This window comes from Cervus canadensis, chromosome 1 (genome assembly GCF_019320065.1).
Source record: "Cervus canadensis isolate Bull #8, Minnesota chromosome 1, ASM1932006v1, whole genome shotgun sequence".
Classification (NCBI taxonomy): Eukaryota; Metazoa; Chordata; class Mammalia; order Artiodactyla; family Cervidae; genus Cervus; species Cervus canadensis.
Genome location: NC_057386.1, coordinates 70,370,050 through 70,389,480, shown reverse-complemented (window position 1 = coordinate 70,389,480; position 19,431 = coordinate 70,370,050). Strand labels below are relative to the sequence as shown.

The 19,431-nt window shown below is 39.2% G+C and overlaps 1 protein-coding gene across 2 annotated transcripts in view; it reads right to left on the bottom strand.

Annotated features, from left to right (window-relative positions):
* Positions 1 to 19,431, bottom strand: part of TTC29 (tetratricopeptide repeat domain 29) — a 256,862-nt gene that overhangs the window by 119,549 nt on the left and 117,882 nt on the right. For both annotated transcript variants that reach the window (XM_043487622.1, XM_043487701.1), the window contains exon 9: positions 5,051 to 5,142. In XM_043487622.1, the coding sequence (XP_043343557.1) occupies positions 5,051 to 5,142 (92 nt within the window). The remainder of the gene's footprint in view (positions 1 to 5,050; positions 5,143 to 19,431) is intronic.

Genomic DNA, 19,431 nt, shown 5'->3' with positions numbered 1-19,431 from the left:
CCTGGATGTTCCATTTTAAAGAATATATGAAAATTACTAGGGCATGTCATTTCTCTCAAGCAAGAAGAAATTAATTTTCAGCTATAACAGAAAGGCAATTTTCACACTTGAAACTTTGTACTGATTGATTTAAAGATCTCCACTGTGGAAAGTTTTAGAGGAAATAATTTAACCCAAGTTTGCAAAAAATTTACAACTGGTAAGGAATAAACCCAGAGATGGGCTAGTGGTGACCAGTATGTCTTCGACAACTCTCATTTTTGTGATTTTTTCCCCTAGATTTTTAAAAAAATCATTCTAATTATTTGAAGAGTTGAAGCATTTCAGTAAATGAGGGGGGGAAATGCCATCAGGAAAATAAGGATATTTCCCTCTGTATTTATTCAAATTGTTTATCTATATCTATATCTATATTGATATTAAAATATCAATAATATTTACTTGGTAATTTCTCAACTCAGTCTGTCTTTGTTTTATGGAGTATAATTCTGGCTTTTATAGCTGTGTCATAGGCAATTGTTCTCTTAGAACACTGACTTTTTTTGACTAGATTCCAAGTAGGAGGGAAAAGACATTGTAAATGCTTATTTTCTGTTATGCTACTTAAACCCCTGTGCAATTAATATTATTCAGACCAACAGCAAAAATAACAAGCCCTGCTCACCATTAAAACCTTCATCAATAACCCTAACACCAGGGCTGAGTCTACCATTACCAAACAGGCAACTGTATTACCAAGTCCCTAGTCTTGAGGGAATGTGGCATGTTTTTAAATTGAAAGCTTAGTATAAATTCTTATAACCATTTTAGAACCTTCCAGCCTTGCAGCTTATTCACCTTTCATGCACGCTCAGCTGATGGCCTTAAACACACACTTATCCGAGACATGGCTATCCTCTTCCATTTCCTTTAAAGAGATGAAATATGTTTATAGAGATAGGACTCCCATTAGCGAAACTTGTACAGTTGCACAGGGTAGAAGAGAGAGATTTAGAGGTGATGCTAAACTTCACGTGCAGCTTGATTTATTTTCCAGTCGCCACCACCATAATTTCCTCTGTTTTGGTTGTGCTCCATTTCCTGCATGTTACTGCTAATCTGCAGACAGTTTAGGACTAGGAAAGGGTGTGTGTGTGTTGGAATGTATGTTAGTGCATGCCAGAGAACACTAAGCTCTTGAAGTGAAATTTTCTAAAAATGAACACAGAATGTATATCAAAGTATTTCTGGTGATAAGTGGACTCAATTTAATAATGTGTAGAGATCAGTCCTGGGTGTTCATTGGAAGGACTGATGCTGAAGCTGAAACTCCAATACTTTGGCCACCTCACGCTAAGAGTTGACTCATTGGAAAAGACCCTGATGCTGGGAGGGACTGGGGGCAGGAGGAGAAGGGGACGACAGAGGATGAGATGGCTGGATGGCATAACCGACTCGATGGGCATGAGTTTGATTAAACTCCGGGAGTTGGTGATGGACAGGGAGGCCTGGCGTGCTGCAATTCATGGGGTCGCAGAGTCGGACACGACTGAGCGACTGAACTGAACTGAACTGAACTGAACCAGATATCTCATGAGTTTGACCCCTGGGTTGGGAAGATCCGCAGGAGAAGCAAATGGCAAGCTACTCTAGTATTCTTGCCTGGAAAATCCCATGGACAGAGGAGTCTGGCAGACTATAGTCCATAGGGTCACAAAAGAGCTGGACATGACTTAGCGACTAAACAACAACAACAATCAGGTATCTAGGGTGCTGTTTTTCTACATGTATAGAATTTTTATTTTTGAAATGTTTCTAGAGTTACTTTGCACAAATAGTGAAAGAATATGCCATGGTTTACACTCCCCTGATTGGTCCTCCAAAAACAGCGAAAAAGCTGCAAAGTGGCAGATTTGGATTGGAAAGCTTGCAAGGGCCTTGGGACACTGTTTCCTCAAGACCTTGGAGGAAGCCTTTTCTATATTCTTTTGTGCATTACCCGGCTACGCATGTGCTCAGTCGAGTTCAACCCTTTGTGACCCCATGGACTGTAGCCCACCAGGCTCCTCTGTTCATGGAATTTTCCAGGCAAGAATACAGTGGTTTGCCATTTCCTCCTCCAGGGGATCTTACTGACCCAGAGATCGAACCTGTGTCTCCTGCATTGGCAGGTGGATTCTTTACCATTGTGCCACATTTATACAATTAAGAACCCATGTCTACCATACAAATCACTGATGACTTCATTGGTATTTTAGTAGATAGGAATTCTTACAAGTGGAATTCACTTCATTTAGTATAAAAGTGAGATGAGGATATATATTTTTTGTCCATTATATGTTTGCCCCCAGGCAGGTTGTTAGACTGTTGACACAGTTAGGCAAACAGCACACTCTTTGAATTATTTTAGCTTTGTAGTATTGTCTTAAATCTTGGAGGGTTGTGGTTCCTGCTTTGTTCTCTTTGCTCAGGATTGCTATGGCAATTCTGGGTCTTTTATAGCTCCATACAAGTTCTAAGATGTTTTAATTCTGTGAAAAAATGTCATGGATAATTTGATAGGGATCTCATTAAATCTGTAGATTGCTTTGGGAAGTATGGCCATTTTAACAATATTAATTTCTCCAATTCAAGAGCATGGGTTATCTTTCCATCTCTTTGTATAATTCTTTGGGACCCCATAAACTGCACCAAGCTAGGCTTCCCTGTTCTTCACCATCTCACTGATTTTGCTCAAACTCATGTCCATTGAGTCCATGATGCCATGCAATCATCTCATACTCTGTCACCCCCTTCTCCTCCTGCCCTCAATCTTTCCCAGCATCAGGGTCTTTTTCAGTGAGTCATCTCTTCCCATCAGGTGGCCCAAGTATTGGAGTTCAGCATCAGTTCTTCCAATGAACATTCAGGGTTGATTTTCTTTAAGATTGACAGGTTTGAACTCTGCAGTCCAAGGGACTCTCAAGAGTCTTCTTCAGCACCACAGTTTGAAATCATCAGTTCTTCAGTGCTCAGCTTTCTTTATGGTCTAAATCTTACATCTGTATGTGACTACTGGAAAAACTACAGATTTGACTATTCGGACCTTTGTCAGCAAAGTGATGTCTCTGCTTTTTAATACACTGTCTAGCTTTGTCATAGCTTTACTTCCAACAAGCAAGTGTCTTTTAATTTTTGTGGCTGCTGCAGTCACCATCTGCATTGGTTTTGGAGCCAAAGAAAATGAAGTCTGTCGCTGTTTCCATTTTTTTTCCCCATCTATTTGCCATAAAGTGATGGGGTCAGTCAGATGCCATGATCTTAGTTTTCTGAATGTTGAATTTTAAGCCAGCTTTTTCTCTCTCCCATTTCACCTTCATCAAATGGTATACAACACAGATGAGAAATTCAAATTGTGGAGTGGAAAATAAAATATTCCAGATGAGACCCCAGTTTAACAGGTGAAAAGTATTTTAAGATGACCACAGGTTTCCAGAAATTTAAAAAATAACTATAAAGACTATCAGTAACCAAAGGTGAAGACCAACATTTGTTTTGTGACATAGTTAGTGCTCAGTATAATAGGTTATAAAAGAAAAGATTTTTCTCTGAAGTTTTATCTCTTTGGTTATATTAGAACACAATGTCATTTTGTAGAAATCATTTTATAATGCTTCTTTCCAGTGATTATTTGGAAAATAAAAGCTTAAGGGATAGCTAGGTTGATCATCCACAGGACAGCTATCAACCTTCATTTGAAGGGACCACAACGCTCACAGGTTGCTTGCTTTACTCACGGCTGGCCCTGCCTTCCTAAAGTATGTGTCCATACCCTCCTTATAAATTTGTCTGTTCCAATCATTCATCCAGTGAAGACTGCAGTGCATTTAATTTATTTTGTTTGGCACCTTACACTTCATTGGTGTTTTGATATTTAATTAATTATTTATTTAATATTTAATGATTATTATATTGGCAATGATAATTACATAATGAAGATCCATTTTCAATGCATTAGACATTCTAAGTGCCTTTGGAATAATAATTTTACCTTTTAAAATACCACCAGTTGTATGTATTTATAACTGAAATACAGATAGGAACAAATCAGAGTTTGACACAATCTATATTTACTACTGGGCTTCCCTGCTGGCTCAGCAGTAAAGAATCTGCCTGCCGATGTAGGAAACGCAGGTTTGATCCCTGAGTCGGGAAGATCACCTGGAGAAGGAAATGGCAACCCAGTCAAGTATTCTTGTCTGGGAAATCCCATGGACAGAGGAGGCTACAATACAGTCCATGGGGCTGCAAGAGGGTCGGACACAACTGGACTAAACAACAACAACAACAATATTTACTACTATTACCACTACATAGTTAACACTACTACTACAAAATTATTTAAAAGCTCTATCTTAGATATAAGGTAACATACCAAAAACCAAGGCCATAACTTTGATAGCTTTTCTTATCCTTACTCTATCTTGGCTGGAGTATAATGCAGTGATTAAATGGAGTACACAACAATCACAATATGATGAGTGAATGTCATATATATTTTCAATGGAAAAATTTGTATCACAAGTTGTTTATGTATATTTTTGTTCAATTTTTCTGTTTTAAATGAAACATTGGGAATACTGTTTTTGCACCTGATCGTTTATCCAGATGTGTTCAAAGGAGAGATGGATGTCTTAATGGAAGAAGCATAAAATGGAAACTTTCCTCAAAGAAGAGATCTGGAAAGGTTACAGTGAACCACAGTCACTGAAGCGTACTGTCTATGTGCTCTCTGCTTTTTTAACCTGTGAGAGGTGACCTGATTTTCTCCTCTCATTCAAGGTCATCACCAAACTTCCAGAAAATCAAAAAGTAAAATAGTATGGAGGAGGAACAGACAAAGAAGAGTTTAGGTGCAAGTTTAAAAATACCACCTTGGTTTAAAATAACTTATGATGAAAGGGTCACTTAAAAAGGGCACTGCTTAAAATTTAAGCAGGCAGTAATGGAAAGCGACAGACCTCAAACAATTTAAGTCTTTCACAGTTGAGTGAATTCACAGTGACAGCAAGACAAGGATGTGCAAACTTACCTCTGCAGGACCTTGGCCGTTGCTTCATAGGCTCTCCCCAGGCTGAGATCATCATCCAGGTCTGTAGAGATTTTGCCGTAAGTGTTGAGGACCTATGGGGAAAGAGCAATACGTATTAAACATATAACATGAACAGATTCACTGATGTTTCATTTCAAAACAGAAAAGATCCAAATTAATAGTTGTCTTTCATGTCACCATAAAATTTTTCTATTAAAAATTCATGTTGGTTTGGTTTATTTTTATCTATTGTATTACTCATTTCACAGCGATCTCTTTGAGCCTTGACAGTGAAGTCTTACTTTTGTAAAAATAATTCTTTTCCTGCACAATCCAAAATCTTCCAATTGATATAACTTAGGTGTGAATAAATAACTGAATGGGTTACAACATTATTTGAAAATATAGAACTATTATCTTAGGTAATATAAGGCAGATTATAATAGTCTACTAGGGTAGGTTAAATATCACTTCTCTTCCTATAAACAGCTGTTTGAAAAGCATGAATTTAGGTGCCAGGCAATTTCTAATCTATCATTTTATTAGAGGCATATCTCACAGTTTGTACACGTGTTCAGAATATACTAAAAATATTTCTTACAAATGTACTTCATTACCAACAATCTCTTCAATAATCAAAAGATTATGGCTGCCACGGCCAAATGTATGATCTTAATTTAACACTGACATCTGCGTGGTATGATTTTCCTTTTTATTCTATTTCCCTTTCAAGGGCTAGAAGAAGGAAAATAAAATTTCTTCTTCCTCCTTCATTGTTACTTGACCCAACCTATTACACACATGAAGACACAGGAAATCTCCAAAGACCTCTATGGAAATCCTTTTTGCACATTTTCTAAGAAAGAATTAGTGAAAGTCATTTGACAGCGTTGAGAGAGAGAGTCAGCATGAGGGAAGGTGGACATGCAGGATGTGTCCCCAGCCTGAATTAGGCATCTTAGAAAGTTTGCATGTTAGAGACAGTATTGATATTCATCTTTACTTTCTTAAAGTTAATATTTAGGAAATAGTTTTAGTGAGGCCATGGTGATACCTCCTAATTTGTGTGTGTCTGTGTGTGGTTTGCTAGTGACTGCTTGACATAATACTGATATTAAAACTTACTGATACATCTTGACCCGGTGTTGTAATTCCTGTTAAACCTGCAAAGTTCAACAATTTGATTCTTAATTTTAAGCCTCTTAGTAAGTCTTGTATGAGCCTGAGAATTTTCTTTTGACTCTGTCCTGCACAGATGATAGCACTTAGACTAAGTCTGATACGACATGACATAGAACTTTCGGAGTTAAAGGACAGAATCTCTGAATTTTATGAATTTTTAAGAGACTTCATTAAATCCAAACATCAAAATATTTAGAAAGAGACTGTCTAGTGTCTCTTTTGGTCTATACATGTTTTAAATGACATTCTAGAAATTTAAAGATCAAATATTACTATATTTTTGTGTCAAAAATAATTTATTCAGTAAATATTGTTATTGGGTACCAGTGCTGTGATAGACCCTGCATGCTGGTGCACCAAGTTACTTCAGTCGCGTCTGACTCTTTGCAACCCCACGGACTATTATATACAGCCCGCCAGGCTCCTCTGTCCATGGAATTCTCCAGGCAAGAATACTGGAGTGTGGTTGCCATGCCCTCCTCCAGGGGAATCTTTCCGACCCAGAGATCCAACCTGGGTCTCCTGCAGTTCCTGTGCTGCAGGTGGATTCTTCACCACTGAGCCACTGGGGAAGCCCCCATTAGACCCTGGGAAACCTTACAGAGAAGAGAGCATGTTCAGAGACCTTCAAGGCATTTACAGTCTCGTGGTACAGAGGTTTGCACTGATGCAGCTGTGTGAATTAGCAAAGACTGAAGACAAGTTTCTCCAGGGCTTCAGCTGCTCATCCTGCACCATGCTCTGATGTCCCTGGTCACTGTGAACCCAGAAGCAGCAATGTAACATCTGGGAGCACCCAGCATTATCTTAGGGCTGTGCCTCCTCTGACCACGGTTAGGAGGGTAGGTGTCCAGGAAATCACAGGTAAACACTTCAGTACTGATGGCTCCTCTCCCACACAGGTATGCAGCACTCCCAGGGAGCAGCCAGGGCAAATACCAGCTCAGTCTGGGCTTCTAGTTGTGACCTTGGGCTTGATTTTACAGAAGCTTCCTCATGGAACACAATGGGGTTGGCTGGAATGAACACTCACCTTAGTGTAAGAAGACTGGGATGCAAGATGTACTTCTACTACACCCCACACATCTGGCCTAAGAAATCTCCCTGAGAAGCTTTCCTCAGAAGCAAAAATGGAAACCTCCCTCTTAGAGGTATGAGATAATACAGAGAGCTATTTGAACTTGGGATGAGAATTTTCTGGGACTCTGTTAACCAGCCATCAGTGAAGAGCTCCTGGAGAACTCCCTCCTCAGAGTAGAGACAACATATTCTATTTGTGACTTGAGAGAGTTCATCATTCAGCTTAAACACTTTACCTAAAAATAGGAAATATACAGGCAGTGGGAAAAATATAGTTCATTATGGGCCCAAAGGGAATATACATATATATATATATATATATATATATATATATATATATCAGTTCAATTCAGTCACTCAGTTGTGTCTGACTCTTTGCGACCCCATGAATCGCAGCACGCCAGGCCTCCCTGTCTATCACCAACTCCCAGAGTTTACTCAAACTCATGCCCATCGAGTCGGTGATGCCATCCAACCATCTCACCCTCTGTCGTCCCCTTCTCCTTCTGCCCCCAATCCCTCCCAGCATCAGGGTCTTTTCCAATGAGTCAACCCTTCACATGAGGTGGTCAAAGTATTGGAGGTTCAGCTTCAGTATCAGTCCTTCCAATGAACACCCAGGACTGATCTCCTTTAGGATGGATGGGTTGCATCTCCTTGCAGTCCAAGGGACTCTCAAGAGTCTTCTCCAACACCACAGTTCAAAAGCATCAAGTTTTCGGTGCTCAGCTTTCTTCACAGTCCAACTCTCACATCCATACATGACCACTGGAAAAACCATAGCCTTGACTAGATGGACCTTTGTTGGCAAAGTAATGTCTCTGCTTTTTAATATGTTATCTAGGCTGGTCATAACTTTCCTTCTAAGGAGTAAGCATCTTTTAATTTCTTGGCTGCAGTCACCATCTGCAGTGATTTTGGAGCCCAAAAAAAATAAAGTCTGACACTGTTTCCACTGTCTCCCCATCTATTTCCCATGAGGTGATGGGACCAGATGCCATGATCTTAGTTTTCTGAATGTTAAGCTTTAAGCCAACATTTTCACTCTCTTTCACTTTCATCAAGAGGCTTTTTAGTTCCTCTTCACTTTCTGCCGTAAGGGTGGTGTCATCTGCATATCTGAGGTTATTGATATTTCTCCCGACAATCTTGATTCCAGATTGGGCTTCTTCCAGCCCAGCGTTTCTCATGATGTACTCTGCATAAAAGTTAAATAAGCAGGGTGACAATATACAGCCTTGACGTACTCCTTTTCCTACTTGGAACCAGTCTGTTGTTCCATGTCCAGTTCTAACTGTTGCTTCCTGACCTGCACACAGGTTTCTCAAGAGGCAGGTCAGGTGGTCTGGTATACCCATCTCCTTCAGAATTTTCTACAGTTTATTGTGATCCACACAGTCTAAGGCTTTGGCATAGTCAATAAAGCAGAAATAGATGTTTTTCTGGAACTCTCTTGCTTTTTCAAAGATCCAGTGGATATTGGCAATTTGATCTCTGGTTCCTCTGCCTTTTCTAAAACCAGCTTGAACATCTGGAAGTTCTCCGTTCATGTATTGCTGAAGCCTGGCTTGGAGAATTTTGAGCATTACCTTACTAGCATGTGAGATGATTGCAATTGTGCAGTAGTTTGAGCATTCTTTGGGATTGCCTTTCTTAGGGATTGGAATGAAAACTGACCTTTTCCAGTCCTGTGGCCACTGCTGAGTTTTCCAAATTTGCTGGCATATTGAGTGCAGCACTTTCCCAGCATCATCTTTCAGGATTTGAAATAGCTCAACTGGAATTCCATCACATCCACTAGCTTTGTTCATAGTGATGCTTTCTAAGGCCCACTTGACTTCACATTCCAGGATGTCTGACTCTAGGTGAGTGATCACACCATTGTGATTATCTGGGTCATGAAGATCTTTTTTGTACAGTTCTTCTGTGTATTCTTGCCACCTCTTCTTAATATCTTCTGCTTCTGTTAGGTCCATACCATTTCTGTCCTTTATTGAGCCCATTTTTGCATGAAATGTTCCCTTGGTTTCTCTAATTTTCTTGAAGAGATCTCTAGTCTTTCCCATTCTCTTGTTTTCCTCTATTTCTTTGAATTGATCACTGAGGAAGGCTTTCTTATTTCTCCTGGATATTCTTTGAAACTCTGCATTCAAATGGGAATATCTTTCCTTTTCTCCTTTGCATTTCACTTCTCTTTGTTTCACAGCTATTTGTAAGGCCTCCTCAGACAACCATTTTGCCTTTTTGCATTTCTTTTCCATGGGGATGGTCTTGATCCCTGTCTCCTGTACAATGGCACGAACCTCCGTCCATAGTTCATCAGGCACTCTGTCTATCAGATCTAGTCCCTTAAATCTATTTCTCACTTCCACTGTATGGTCATAAGGGATTTGATTTAGGTCATACCTGAATGGTCTAGTGGTTATCCCTACTTTCTTCAGTTTAAGTCTGAATTTGGCAATAAGGAGTTCATGATCTGAGCCACAGTCAGCTCCCGGTCTTGTTTTTGCTGACTGTATAGAGTTTCTCCATCTTTGGCTGCAAAGAATATAATCAATCTGATTTCAGTGTTGACCATCTGGTGATGTCCATGTGTAGAGTCTTCTCTTGTGTTGTTGGAAGAGGGTGTTTGCTATGACCAGTGCATTCTCTTGGCAAAATTCTATTAGCCTTTGCCCTGCTTCATTCCATACTGCAAGGCCAAATTTGCCTGTTATTCCAGGTGTTTCTTGACTTCTTACTTTTGCATTCCAGTCCCCTATAATGAAAAGGACATCTTTTTTGGGTATTAGTTCTAAAAGGTCTTGTAGGTCTTCATAGAACCATTCAACTTCAGCTTCTTCAGCGTTACTGGTTGTATATATATATGTACACACACACACACACACACACACACACACATATAATATACATATATAAGGTATGTGGAAAAATAACATAACACTATAAATTGTGTAGAAAATAACTATTGGTGGGAATGTAAATTTTTGCAGCCACTATGGAAAACAGTAGGGAGGTTCCCTAAAAAACTAAAAGTAGAGCTACCATATGATCCAGCAATTCCACTCTTAGGCATATATCCAGAAAAGACAAAATCTCTAATTTAAAAAGATACATGCACCCCAATTGGAGAAGGAAATGCATCCCACTCCAGTATCCTTGCCTGGAGAATCCCAGGGACAGAGAAGCCTGGTGGGCTGCTGTCTATGGGGTCGCACAGAGTCGGATGTGACTTAGGTGACTTAGCAGCAGCAGCAGCAGCATGCACTCCAGTGTGCACTGCAGCACTGTTTACAATAGCCAAGACATGGAAGCCACCTAAATGTCCATCAACAGATGAATGGATAAACAAGATGTGGTATATGTACAGAGTGGAATACTACTGAGCCATAGAAAATGAAATAATGCCATTTGCAGCAACACAGATGAACCTAGAGATTAACATACTAAGTAAGTCAGACAAAGACAAATATTATAGGATGTCACTTATATGTGGAATCCAAAAAACAATACAAAATTATCTATGTACAAAATAGAAAGAGACTCACAGACATAGAAAACAAACTGTTAATTATCAAAGAGGAAAGGGAAAGAGAAATTAGTAGTACAGGATTAACAGATACACACTACTATACATAGAATAGATAAGCAACAAAGGTTTACTTTGGGGACACTGTTCAATATCTTGTAATAACTTATAATGGAAAATAATCTGAAAAAAAAATAAAACTGATTCACTTTGCTGTATATCTGAAACTAACAACATATTGTAAACTAATTATTCTTCAATTCAAAAAATGAATATTAAATACCTCAAAAAAACTCAAATTGTGTAGAAAATAAAGATGTGTTATATTGACCTTACAGTAAGTTATGTTAACTGTTTTTTAATTAAGGTATAATTTGCAAATTAATGAATATCAATAAACTTAAATCACTAGACAAATAGTGGACTCTTCTTTACAAAGAATACTTTAAGTGAGAAAATACAGTGTAGAAATCTGAAGGATCCACTGTATTTGATTTAATATCCCTGTGGCATGCAATTTGTTGGAAACAAATCTAGTGTCCGGAAGGTTAAATTCTGTCATCACAAATCAAAGAGAAGAGAAGAGAAAAAAGAATATCAGGTGCAAAGTATTTTGATGCATTCAAAACTCATTGTCATGTGGTTGTTTAGTCGCTAAGTCTAGGGGAAGGAAAATTCATAGTTTTTGTCTTCTTTCTAGGCAGCTCAATGTGTTTGGTGAAAAATCAAAGATTGTGTAGTTGACTGCCTGGTTTCCCATCATTCCAAGCTTTCAATATTTAATGGAAATTTTTAGGGAAAGGAGGGGAAATACTTTTCTGTCTCCTGGCATGGCACAGAGCATGCACAACTCAAACTAATACAGATGAGTGACATAAAGTTTAAAATGGGCTTCTGTACTCTGGCTGGTGACCCATACTGCCATTGTTTCTGTAGGAAAATAACATCTAAAATAAGTTACAGCATCTAGCCCATTTGAGATGGAAATTTTGTAGCTTTTCAAAAATTTCAGTAAACTCCACTTCTTTTATCTCACATTTTTGGTATTTTTTCTATATACATTTCTTTCTCCACTTACTACCTTCCCCCGACTACTCTCTTCCTTAGTTAATTCAATACTTGAAAGCAGTTGGGACTTTTACTCTGAGGGCATCGACCAGGCTTTGGAAGGGCCTTATGGAAATTAATCAAATCTCCCTCTGGGTGCTCAAATTTTCTTTAAATACCTTTGACTCGAGTCAGACAGGCTTACTACTGAGCTAAGTGACATATGTCAAGTGACTTAGTATCCATGAGTTTTATTTCCTTGGGTGTAAAATTGAAATGAATAAAGTCTACCTTGAAAAGATGTTATATGGTTCTACTACTAAGGATTTGAAGGAAGCACCTGCTTAGTTTTCCCAAGTCTTATCTAACTGAGTGGTTCTCAAATGGGGGTTATTTGCCTCATAGGGGATATTTGACAATGTCTGGACATGTTTTAGGCTGTCATAATTGGGAGAAGCAAGGGATACAGCCCAACAGCCTACAATTCACATGATATATCCCCTTCTTCTGTGACAAAGAAGGGACCAGTTCCAAATGTAAATAGCACTGCCACTGAGAAATTCTCATCTAGTCTTTGCTTGAACAATTTTCCTGATGGGAGACTATCCTCCTGTGAGATGAGGCACTGAATCACTGGAGAATTAAGTGAAAAAAAATTGTTAGTTAAGTTGAATCAAAATCTATGACTCTGCCTGCTAGACAATGTTGTGTTTTGTGGGACAAGATAAATCCATTCCTCTTTCATGGGATGGTTCTTCCAATACCTGAAAGAGCTATTTTTCCTCCTCAAAGCTCCAAACTCATAGAGGCATCCAGGACACTCCAAAACAAGTGAGGATGAAACCCCAACACTTTTGCTCAACACTTGAACATTTTATTTCAAATTCTGTCTACAAGTCTAAGAGTTCTAGAAGAGTTTAAATAAACCCAACTGCACCAAAATACATCTATAAAACCACAACAGGGATCCATCGGACTTGTCTGTAAATAAGAAGTTATGAGTCCATTGCCTGGGGTGCATTTTTAAAAATCTTTTTCTTCCTTGCCCACCATAAAAAGGTAGCAGAGCTAAGATTCTGTTATACAGCCCTACACAAAACCCAAGTTGGGCCACTTCATAACAAAGGAGCAACACTGGGCTCCGCGCTGTGCATCACTTTGAGGAGAAAAAGGAATTGATACAGATTTATTCTTGTGCAATAAGAAATACAGAAATAAAACAATCAAGTTTGCCATCTTGAGCTTGAAATCATTGTCAAATCTTATCGGAAACACATTTATTCTGATTTCTGGCAATCTCAGTCCCTTTAGCCATTTCACAGTTGGTGAGCAGAAAGGATGTTTCTGCCTCATTTACAGCGTCTGAACATGATTCAGACAATCAACTGCAACATTAGTCAAAGAAATCAGTGGCTAATGATTTCTGACAAGCGCTGCAGTAACAGGCTGAGGACCAGACTGGGCAGCAACGGCGCTGAGAGCATTTTACTAGGGACAGCAATAGGCGATGGGAGAAGATGATAAAAATGAGGGTAAACAGAACTGTTTCCCCATCACCTAAAGGCTCTTATACACTTTCTGCAAAGGCATTGTGTCTGACATGCAGTAAATACAGTAATCTTTTGCTTCAAATATGTTATATTGAATGAACACTGAGGACAAACAAGTGTGCAGCTCTGCAAACAATAGCACACGAAAGTAGTTAAATAGTTTGCATTCTGCTGAAACTATACCCTTAAGTTAGGAGTAGTCTAGCCTTACTATTTATATTGATCATTTGGACTGTGTATTCTTTTGCCCTGAAATGCATTACTCATCATTTGAACTGTTACACACCGACTGTTTAGATCACCTAACACAGAAAGTGAAGGCTGATGGCCCAGTGCAGAAAGAACTCGGTGTTAAAAGACATGAGTTCTTGCTTCTCTTAGGCCTCAAGCTCAGAGTGTGACCTTTGACAGGTCACTCGGTTATCTTGAGCTTCAGTTTCCAAGTCTGAAAGATAAAGGGGTAGGACCAAATGATCTAGAATACTCCATTCCAAAAATATGATTTTTATTTTAGACTACATTGATATATTAAGTTGAAGATATATCCTAATTATTTTAACCATTTATCTCTGGCTTCAAAATCCCTGATGAATTTATGTTCAATTTTTTTTAAAACAAGAGAAACAAAATGATAAGTCATTTCATTCACTTGAAATTTTATTTTCAGCCTTCCTCCCTTATTTGAAAAATATTGCATATTCTTAATAAACTGCTTTAAAAAAAAATCCCTACCATGCAGTGGGTGATAACAAGAAAGGCTAAATCTACAAAGCTTTTGGTTCATATTAAACAGTGATTGTTACATATACAATGATCAGTGCTATTCAAAGATAGCAAACATTTTTACACCTTGAAATATTTAAAAATTGGATGAAAATTCATGGTTATCCTTAAATTCATAAAGTGAATTAGAATTGCTGGTTAATCTCTCACATACTAAGAGCTTACATTGCATTTTCAAAAGCTATAAGGGTAGAGATAAAAATTTCTAAGAATTTTCTTTCACTAAAAGCTCTCTCTATATACATTCCATATACACATGACCCTTAAACTCCAAAATAATGAAACAGAATTCCACTTACAAACAAAAGTTTCCTCAGTAGTAAACTGGAACATATTACCTAAAACTGTCATTTTCTAAATCAGTCAATATATGTGTGTACTATATTAACAAGAGACATGCTCACAAAGAATTTTTATTCAAACTCTGAATGATTATTTTCTATGTGGTAAATCAGAAAGCATGGAAACATTTATCTTGCACAGACCAATCATGATGTGAGTTATATTCACAGCTCCTTTGAAAAGAAAATTTCCCTGCCCTTTATTTCCTGCTTGGGAAATCCACAGAAGGTTTTGCTGTATATTTTATAGAAGGCACTTGACCAAAGGCATCACTGAGGTGGCCAGACATGAAAAGTTCTATTCAGTGGAAGAATAGAGTGATCAGCTAGCTCAGTCATGTTCTCTAGGAAATTCAGGAACACCACACAGTGGGTAATGGCAGAAGTGAGAAGGTGCCCAAAGACCACCGAGAGTGTGGTCAAGTCACATCAACAGAGTGGGTCAGACTGACGACTACTGCTAAGGGGGTAATAAGGAAACCGAGCCCCTCTTCTCCCAGGACTCCTCCAGTTCCCGAGAGTATTTCAGTTTGTGAAGCCAACTGTCCACTGGCTTTAGGGACTCACGGGCTATGATCTCCCTTGTGGCCACAGGAATCTTTACCATCTATGACCGGCCAGAGGTCATCTGCATGAGCCTCTTTCTTGCACCCAAAGGGAAAAACTGAGAAGGACTGAGAGGTAAAAGAGTTCTGTGAAACTAAAGTGGCAAGTAAATAACTTCAAGCCTTTTTCCCCTTCCATGTTTACCAGTGAAAAACAATACAGGTGGATTCTTTCTACAGCAAGAGTTGATGCAGGTTATATAAAATGATTAGAGATTTCACTGTCAGAAAAGATTTGAGGGGAAAATTTTGCATATTTTTTAAACTCACAAAGTCTCCAGTTCCACTCATTGGAAAAGACCTTGATGCTGGCAAAGACTGAAGGCAAACGGAGAAGAGGGTGGCAGAGGATGAGATGGTTAGATAGCATCACCGATTCAATGGACATGAACTTGGGCAAACTCCAGGAGATGGTGAGATACCGGGAGGCCTGGCATGTTGCAGTCCATGGGGTCACACATGTTGGACAGGACTGAGCACACACACACACACACACAATTGTTGAATGAATGTGGTCAAGTTACGGAAGGTACTGGTAATACAGTACCTGCAGGAGCATTAGGACAACAATGTTTATAGGAGGACGAAAAGGAAGTGTGAAGAATGATTATCTTATATTTATGATAACATTACCAGCCATTTCAGTTCTCTGTTATATATGGAGACTAAACAGAATCAAATGAAGAGCCCATCAAATTTAATTTGGCCAAACAGGTACTGTCACCTTGCCCACGCAGAAATGGCAACATGTATGCCTTACTGGAATGTGCAGGACTCTGGAGACCTCCCTCCAGCCACAGAGACCTCCTGCTGTCAGGAATCAACTCAGATCTCGCCATCTCCATGCCTCTCTGCCTGCACTGCTCTTTCTGATTTCATGCACGACTCTTCTGGTGGGCGCACACACACACACACACACACACACACACACACACACTCTCTCTCTCTCTCTCCTTTGTGCTGTTTCACCACTGAGTAAAGCACCATATGTATCTACTTAAAAATGTTTCTCTCTCTCCAATTAGATCACAGGTGCCACAAGATCAGGAACCTTATCTGTTTTTCACTCTGTTGTACCCTTAGCTCCTAGTCTTATGATAATGTAGAAGTGAAGAGACGCAGGTTTGATCCCTGGGTCAGGAAGATCCCTTGGAGGAGGAAATGGCAACCTACTCCAGTATTCTTGCCTGGGAAATCCCATGGACAGAGGAGTCTGGTGGGCTACACTCCATGGGGTCACACAGAGTCAGACACGACGGAGCACTCACACAATTGTTGAATGAATGTGGTAAAGTTTTGGAAGGTCCTGGTAGTACAGTACCTGCAGGAACATTAATGTGGATATAATGAGCTGTTGTATTACATAATATAATATTATATATAAATATTTACTTGGCTCAAAGGAAATAAGCTCATAAGAATTAAATAATATTAATATATTACATATGATATATGTCAGAGCTTAACATAATAATTATATTATATAATGTTTTGCCTTATAACTCACTCAATAGGGAAAAAATACAGCACTTTAAAGCTATGGTAAATAGAAAGCATGTGAACATTTTTAGTTAATAACCATCCTGGAGAGTTCAAGTATCATAACAGCAAATAAGTCAGACTCCGAAAGGAAGATTCAAATGACATTTTTTTGTTGTTGCTGTGCCACATGGCTTGTGGGATTTTAGTTCCCCAATTAAGGATTAAACCTGGGGCTGCAGCAGTGAAAGCTACGAGTCCTCACCATTGGAACGCCAGGGAAGTCCCTATATGACATTTTAAAATGACGTAAATGTGTGCCTATTTCATCCGGTCACATTTCTAAATAAACAGCTTCCCCTCATTATGAGCCCAAGTGGAATTTAGCGAGGAAGCAGATTAGAGGCTGAAATTATGTTTGCTTCATCATGGTATCTTGAGGAGTCATTCTTCCTGCCTGTAGAAGGACTATAGATCACTTTTTTCCTCTCTTTTAATCGAGACAACTACAGTTTCTACTCTACAAGCAACAAGTCAGAGAGCTGAGCAGTGAAAAGCCTCTAGCTCAGTGAGACACCAAGCTCCTCAGCTTCCCCTGAAATGGCCACTTACCAACCTCCCTCCATTGGCCCATTCTGCACAAAACGGTTTCTGGTTCCACAGGGAAGGCTCATGGAGGGTTCTATATTAGCAAGTGACGTCCTGGAAGATTTTAATATACACTGATCCTGTGACAATTTCTGTATTTCTGCATGAACCAATTACCACTAGGAGATTTGTCTTTCCCGTGGCGGAAAAACCATCACCTATTCATAATCCCTCTTACTAGGTTTTTTCCTCATTTAAGGCTGGATTCAATAAAATTTCATTCTGGTTCCCCCTTCTCAGAAATCCATAAAAGCCTTGAGAAAACATTTTGAGCATATTGTCTCTGTACAATTTGATATCCTTTCCACCACAGGCCATTACTCTGGTAAACTCAGTAAACCCTAATTTAGATCCACAATGTAATGCTTCTCCTATCTGGTGGTGTGAACACGTTTCTTGAAAATAAAACATGGTAGGAAAGTCTTCCTCTGAAGGCTTGCACACAGAGGAAGCTTCATCTATTTCCCTTTCACCGTGATAGAAGAGACGAGAAAACAATTTATGAGTCATTTCCATTCTGACAGATGTGACAATGATGGGAAATGCGATGCCTGCCAAGAGCTTTTATCAACTAGGTTATAACGACGAGTAATAAGTGTAAATAATAAATGTCTGGAATCTTAGGGGAAACGGTGGCAATATGAAACGATGTTTGGTCCTCTGGATGGGGGCTCTGTGACTCTTGGAATTCCCTGCCTTCCCAGTAGAGTTTTGGCCTGACAGTAAACAACAGTTTAGTACTTTATCTAATCCTAGCCAGGAGGTGAGTTCAACAGCAAGCTTTTGCAGATGTTCACATCCAATAATCTATCCATAATTGATGAAACAGGGAGGTCAGATGTAATGGCTGCTGCTATTCCAGCAACAAATAAATGGTTATTGACAAAACAAGCCAGCGTGGTGCAGAGCGCGGAGCAGTGACAGGCGAGCGGCGAGGCTGAGCGGAGGCCGGGAGGATGATTCGGATTTCTTAGTGGGCGAGCCAAGTGGCAGGAGAGCCACACTGACACACACAGACGCAGGGGCCTGGAAAAGAAAAGGGAGGTTGCCGAAGCGCGCGCACGCATATGCACGCGCGCGCACACACACACACACACACACACATAAAAAGAAGAAGAAGAAGACAGTTGGAGGCAGAGAAGAAAAGGTTAAGTGAGCCTAGGGCAAGGCTGGGGACCCAGGTAAGTACACATGTGTGTGGTTCAGAAATGCCTTTGAATGCGTGTGCTGTGACCCAGCCGGCTGGCTGCTTCCATCACCAGAGTGTCCTTGCTCACATCGCTGGCTGTCACTCTGTGCTGCCTGGATGACTTGACCACCAAAGTGGATGCATGGGACATCTTGGTGCCCAAAAGCACTGAGGGTTATTCACTGATATTCCAGTGAACACTGCAGATGCCATTTTTTCCCTATATATTAAAAAAAATCTAGGAAAATCATGTATGCAATTTTAATATTTTCAGATAAGCCAAAAATGTATAATTGTGCAGCTGCCCAGTTTCTCAAGACTGAGCCTAATTCTGAAATACATGCTGCCTAAAATCAAATTTAGTGCCAAGGACTGTGAGTGGAAGGTAAAGTTTTCTTTAATAGTAAAAAGACAAACATAACACTCTAGTCACCTCAACCTAGGCAGAGTATAAGAAATGCATTAATCGAGTACACTGTTATTGACTGAATAAAATTCAAGGTATTTAAACGTAAATAAACAGCTGAAATCTTACATTTCTACTCCAGTGCTAAAAAATAATGTTTTTTTTTTACAGTTTTCTATGTAATATAAGATGAAGAATGGTAGAATGAAATGGTCCTTATTACTGCTATAGGTAGCCATAAAGAGGCTTGGGACAGAGCTGTTTTAAATATTAATATTCTGAAAATCACTTAAATCAATTTAACACTCTTCAGTGGTTTATTTAGAAGTGTGATTTATTTTATACTCTGCAACCAATGCCTTTGATCAGCCCTGAAATAACATATGAGCTGAAAATAAAAAGGCAAAACAAATTGCTGCAAACAATCCTATAGTAAGTTTTAGGCTTTATAGGCTAAACTAGAAAATTACCATTATATTGGGCATTTTCAAATTATTTATCAATACATAGAAACAGAGAACTATAGAGCCCAAAAGATCATT